We start from the raw sequence: 6429 nt of genomic DNA on the forward strand, positions 1-6429 counted from the left end.
AAAAAAACATGAGTCAAACAAACACTACAGTAAAGTCGACGACACAACCAAGAGTCAGGGTGATATCCCACACGCCGAGGCTAAAGCTATGCATGCAAGGCTTTGACCAGAGCAACACCACCAGGGGCTGAAGGATATTCTCCCTATAGCCTAGAACACAAACAGACAGGGGCTCGGAATATCCACTGACTGCTCAACTCGAGCTTTCGAAGGTCCTCCCACGACACCCCCCTCCTCTCCGCGCGACTTGATGTAGCCCATTCGCATTGTGTATAACGCGACCTGTTATGGCCACCACTACTTCCGGGTTTCGGCAGTCTGGTCCATATCCACTCCTCAGTCGCGTTTCCCAACTACTCGCACCCATTGTACACAAACCAACGAGGAGTTGGCGACTGAGCACAGCATCGATCGAGGGCTGCTCCTTTAAGAAAGACTAAGCCTGAATTATCACCCCACCTCCTCCTGATCTCCTTTACAGGGCTTTTGCGTTTTAAAAAATCAACCCAGGAGCCGAGAGTGATCAAAAGAAAAACGAGTGAGCTGAATGTTTTGTGTGCATTTGACTATTCACATTAGGTGTGCTAACCCGTGGAAGCGCGGCGCGGATCATCATTCATTCCGGGCTACTTTGACAAGCCTCGGCGTTTGATTGACAGGCGTGGTGGCAAAAAGCCACGAGACTTCGCTAGTTCTGTTTTGAGGGGTATTTTCATACTGTTTTGTTGGAAAATAAGACTGGGGTTTCTCTCCCTATGCCACTGCCCTGGGGATAGCTCAGGCCCTATTCGCGGTTGCTTTGGACTGAACTTGAGCTGAAGAGGGCTGGCTTGAATTCATCGTTGCATTTCTCTTGCAAGAAATACGGATTCTTGAAAGATCTCGCATTTGGAATTTGCGTTTTTATTTGTTCTTCACCCTGGCCTCTTAGGGGATATATCCGAAGCGAAAGGAGAGAAGAAGAGAGGGACTAGAGGAGGGATATGGCGCAGCGGGTACGTAGCAAGACTATCCCGAAAAGTTTCACTGTAACTCCACTGTGTGAAAATGCAAAGCCATGAACACGGTAACGTGGCCAATGACAGACGCTTGCGGCGAAACGTTACTTTCTTCTTCAAGACCCCGCTGGACCGAATTCCATGTTTTGCAGTTTTGCATCTTTGGCACAATATTACGCACGGACGCACATATTTGCTGCTTCGCGAACGCCCCGACTAGGGACATTAGAAGTGTCATCCTATCTGCTGTTTCCAGATTAGTCTTGACAGACCAGTTACTGGAAGAGAAACAAGGAGCAATGGGACCAAACAAACCCAAACTTTATACTTCCAAAGTCGAATTTAAATGACTTTAGTCATTTTTGTAATTCATCAAATTCATGTAAATGCTTTGAGGTTTGAATCTCTGAGTGTTTTTGAGATTATAATTCATTATCATCTAGAGTTGCATCCTCAATTGTAGTTTATTACAAAGTAGGCCTAATAACGTTTAATTGAGTAATTTGGGTAAAAAAACAAACAAATTTTTGCATATGCTAATAAAACACATTTTTGTCATGATGTGATGACTTATGATTTGTAACATAGCCTAAAACCCCCGGAATACTCGACTAGATGGCAGAATTAAAAAAAATGAAATGTAAGAGAGATCACACTTATTATTCAAAGACCTTTTGCTTGATGGAGAGACACACTACATCAGTACCACGCGGGTCATTTGTGCACCTCTCCACGTGTCAGGGTCTAAATGGTAGTCTTTATAATACCGTGCCACGTTCAGAGTCCACAATACATCATTAAAATCACTCATTAATTCGTTAAAGAAACAGGCCCCAAAATAAATGTTGTTGTAACTTTTAGTCAACGTGTTATACGTGTTGTATGTCTGTGTGAAAAGGCATATTCAGGCACACATTTAGTATGGGCGTATGGGGATGGAAAATATGCAGACAACTTATAACTACAAATCACTTCGGTTTAAATGTTCATAAAAAGATCTATCTATACTAGACATCTTCAATGATCATCATTATGAGAAACAGAAACATCAATTTAACTGCGTTTGTTAAATATATTAATGATGGTGTATTTGGCGTGTAATAACAGAGTAACCAATGTTACACAATTCTAATGATGCTCTAAAATTAGCAAACACTGTAATTAGAGAGACTAAATGTTGTGAAAGCCTACTATCAAATAATTCAAAATACACAAAGACGAAACATGCATGCTTGTCATCCGTTTTAACCTGCTCATATATATTTCAGTTTTTGCTATTTAGTAGCCTAGCTTTGGAATTAAAGATCAGATTTGAATAATGTTTTAACGATATTATCCCTATTTTGTTACTATTTCTTATATGGTGGTGTAAATATTTAAAATACACTTAGAGCTACAGTTGAACTTTAGGGGTTTTATATGCTTGAATATAAACAAGGTCACTAAGGCCAACCTCGGTAGACTTCTTTTTTTTTATTCATTCATTGGTAGGTTACTATTTACACGTTATATTGTTGTCTGCAAAGTGCGTAAAACCACCCCAGTCCTATATGTCCATTCAGTAGGAAACTGTGTTGTAATTGTGTATACAGTACGAAGACTTGCCCCACTACGGGATGGACGGGGTGGGTATCCCCACCACCATGTACGGCGACCCGCACGGTGCCCGCTCCATGCAGGCCGTCCACCTCAACCACGGCCCCCAGCTACACTCACACCAGTACCCGCACACAGCCCACAGCAACGCCATGCCGCCTAGTATGGGCTCGTCCGTCAACGACGCCCTGAAGAGAGATAAAGACCAGATATATGGGTAGGTGACTGTAGCTTACGGAGGTTATATATGAGCAACTTTGTGTGGGATTTCATATGTTTTGGTTGATTTTCTTGTTGGAGTTGAAAATGTGTAGACTATTAGGCCGTGAAGAGCGGTTGGGAAAAAGTAAAATACACGTGGGATTGTTACCTGGGAATTATTGTTGTTTTGGAACTTTTTTTGCAAGAATAATTTATTGTCGAACGTTGTGTTGACTTCTATAACTTGGCACAAAGTTGTATGCTTTATGTACTCAAAATATAGGCTACGATATTGATATTTGCTGACACAAAATATTATGCACCCGTGACCCTGAGACCAATAGCTACTATGTGCAGCAGCACATTTTAGTCTATATGTTTTGGAAATTAAAATTCCAATGAGTTTATTGTAGTTTTACAAGGACCTGTAATTGATTACTACATATTAATATAACTAAATGGTGCGCAATGGTCTTGTTATATGGCCATGGTTTTATGTAATAAAACAGACACCCAAAATTATGCACACCCTACATTAATTTAGATGAGTTAATTAAAATTCCAACGCATGATGTATGTACGGTGACTGAACATGTCACAAATAATTTAAACTATTTACTCAGTTCAATGGTAGGCTTACTTCAGAGCGTCATATTTTTTCTTAAATTCTAGACATTGGCCCTAACATATCCAGAACGGACATATCCGCGATTTACAAATGAGACTAAAATGGAACAAATTCCACATATTAAACGTTTGATATTTTCAAAGACAAAGGCAGATCTAGCCTATAGGCTTAGGAGAAAAATACAGTGGTGCACAAAAAAAAGTACATTTTATTCAAATCATTTGACACAATTATCTGTCAGTAAAAACTATATCGTTTGAATATTTTTCTGCACTAATAGGCTATAAACGCCATACATAAAAACAGCATACACATATCACCAATTCCCAGAGCTATGCCTAGTTGTTGAGACTAGCTTATAGAACCAGTGTTGACCCCGGCCTTGTTCTCTGCGGTGACATTTGCTATTGTGTTTGATTCCACGCAGGCACCCCCTGTTCCCCCTGCTTGCACTGATTTTTGAGAAATGTGAATTAGCGACTTGCACGCCCAGAGAGCCTGGGGTCGCGGGAGGAGACGTTTGTTCATCGGAATCTTTCAATGAAGATATAGCAGTGTTTGCAAAACAGGTCGGTGAAAAAACCCGTTGCGCGTTATTAACATAGGCTACATTATGCATACGGTTATTAACTACATTATGCATACGGTTATAGACGTGTGTGGCTGAATATAAGCCGATGTTTTTAAGATTGGTATTTAGTTTGTGTAATTAAATGTTATTGTAAAGTTTAGCATTGGAAATGTTTTGACGCGTGTATTGTTTAGAAGTAGCCTATAGTATTTGTTATGCCATTAACAGTAGTTTATGTTTAACACATTGTTCAATATTGGGAATACTATTTTAATATTAAATACATTGTTATTTTTCTCACGGATGTTGCCCATAAGTGTTGAAGTGTTCATGATTTTGTGGTTTTTAGATTCGGGCAGAAAAGCCGTTATTTTCATCGAATCCAGAACTGGATAACCTGGTAAGACAAATATTGATTTGATTATACAAGAAGTGGGCTAATGACTAAGAGCCAACGTGGATGTATCCAACATATCAGGGCTTGCCTTCATATTATGTCACGGTTTCTGAACACCAGACGCTGTGAGTTCAAAAAGTTTCTCCAACGACTGGAGGTTGTTGTTCTTCAATCCGGATGGTTTGATTTCATGATGGCCCTCGGTTGTCACCGTAGATAACCATCTTTTGAGGGCCACATTAGAAAGCTGTCAAATGGGTTTGGACTACATTTCCCTCGATGGAAAGTTATTATGTTAATAGTTTTCACTTGTAATGTAGGATTTCTAATGCTTATGTCTGGGATAGCTTCTATTGTGTTTGATTGATTAGCCAATGCTGTAATGCCGTACGCTTATAATGTTGAATATCAGCTCGACATAAAATCAAAATTCAAAATCCAATTTAACATGAATAAATTTCTCCATTGTAGTTTCTTATATCCTATCCAGAAACATATGCCTATTTCATATTAGGACATTTTACAAGCTAATCTTTTTTTATTGTTATTTAAATGTTTCAGATGATTCAAGCCATTCAAGTTTTACGGTTTCATCTTCTTGAGTTGGAAAAGGTAATATCCCAGCTCCCTGTTGCTGCCTGGCCTTGTCACACTTCATAGCTATGGGCGACATTTGCATAAATGTATTTTTCTAGTCGGCTATAATTAGTGTCGAAATCAATCATGGGGCCTATTTCTCTTCCGCGTTGTAGCCTAATCACAACGCAAGCTGCTACAACTGCATGGAGCGGATATCTCTGTGACCAAATCTCTCTGAGAGATAATAGTTTATTTTGGTGTAGATTACATACAAGGTGAATTAATTATATCATTTAAAGTATGTTATACGCGCTTTAGGTATTGGAGAATGCTAAAGGCCGAGAAAAGTAGCCCGCTGTAGCATAGATTGGCGTGACATTAGTGAGGTAATTTTTTATATGGTATATTGATATGTTTTACCAATGGTAGTCCACTGTCCAAACAATTGATCAGTTGAAATGATTGTTAATTAACTTTCAGTAGGCCGAGTGTTGGGCTATTTTGATACAATTCAAAACATTATATAACAGAAGGATCGTTGAAGGCTGTAGCAGCATTGTGTAGCGATGCATTTAGCCCATACAGAATGCACCATCCTCGGTATGACCAGGCGACATGCACCGGGTTGGTTCGGTGGTAATAATGGAATCACTGGAGGAAATGAAGCAGTTTACCTTAAATGTCAATCAGTCGGGTCACCCCACCACCTCCCTAATGGACACAACCTGGGGCACTGATACATTTAACACGGGTGTTGACTTGGTTGTAGCCCGCCAGTCTTCTTGTCATTGTCAATTTTCGTTGAAGTCTCAATTTTTCTCTGTAATAAAGTTACTTCATATTTCTGGATTCGGCTGGTCACGTGGGAGCGCACAGCAACACCACGTGCTCGCCTCAACCCATTTGGACCAGGTTGTCCAGGTGGCTTGTAGCTTTGTAGTTGCAGGCATGTGTCAGATATACAGGAGCTCATGTCTTTTCTTTTGGTGTGTTTTCCTATTCTCTTTTATGTTGTTCTACAGGTACACGAACTATGTGACAATTTCTGTCACCGGTACATCAGCTGTCTGAAAGGAAAGATGCCCATCGACTTGGTGATCGACGACAGAGAGGGCGGATCAAAATCAGACAACGAGGAAATAACAAGATCATCCGGGCCTCTTGATCAGGTAATGTCATATCTCTCTCTCTCTCTCTCTCTCTCTCTCTCTCTCTCTCTCTCTCTCTCTCTCTCTCTCTCAACTGGGAATATTCAGTGTGGTGTCTTCTGGGTCACTTCTCCGCGAGGCGCTGTTATTTGCATACGATTAAGACCGTTTTAGATTCCATCGGAATGAAAATTTCTCTGTATAATGTATCCATTATTGGCCCATTAAGGTTTGATCCGGGAACCGACCCGGGGGAGATTAGCCCGAGAAAGCATCGCCATAAACTTGACCTGCTTCTTGTCCATTTTAAT

At 40.4% G+C, this 6429-nt stretch overlaps 1 protein-coding gene across 1 annotated transcript; it reads left to right on the forward strand.

Annotated features, from left to right (window-relative positions):
- Positions 1 to 296: 296 nt before the first annotated feature.
- On the forward strand, positions 297 to 6139 carry LOC135534086 (homeobox protein Meis1-like; the record flags this gene model as incomplete). Its single annotated transcript, XM_064961228.1, has 6 exons — positions 297 to 995; positions 2591 to 2811; positions 3851 to 3992; positions 4344 to 4394; positions 4953 to 5003; positions 5993 to 6139. Coding segments are annotated over exons 1-6 (624 nt in total), but the record flags the coding sequence as incomplete, so codon positions are not given.
- Between the last annotated feature and the right edge of the window lie 290 nt (positions 6140 to 6429).

Source organism: Oncorhynchus masou, unplaced genomic scaffold (genome assembly GCF_036934945.1).
Source record: "Oncorhynchus masou masou isolate Uvic2021 unplaced genomic scaffold, UVic_Omas_1.1 unplaced_scaffold_2982, whole genome shotgun sequence".
In the NCBI taxonomy this organism is placed as follows: Eukaryota; Metazoa; Chordata; class Actinopteri; order Salmoniformes; family Salmonidae; genus Oncorhynchus; species Oncorhynchus masou.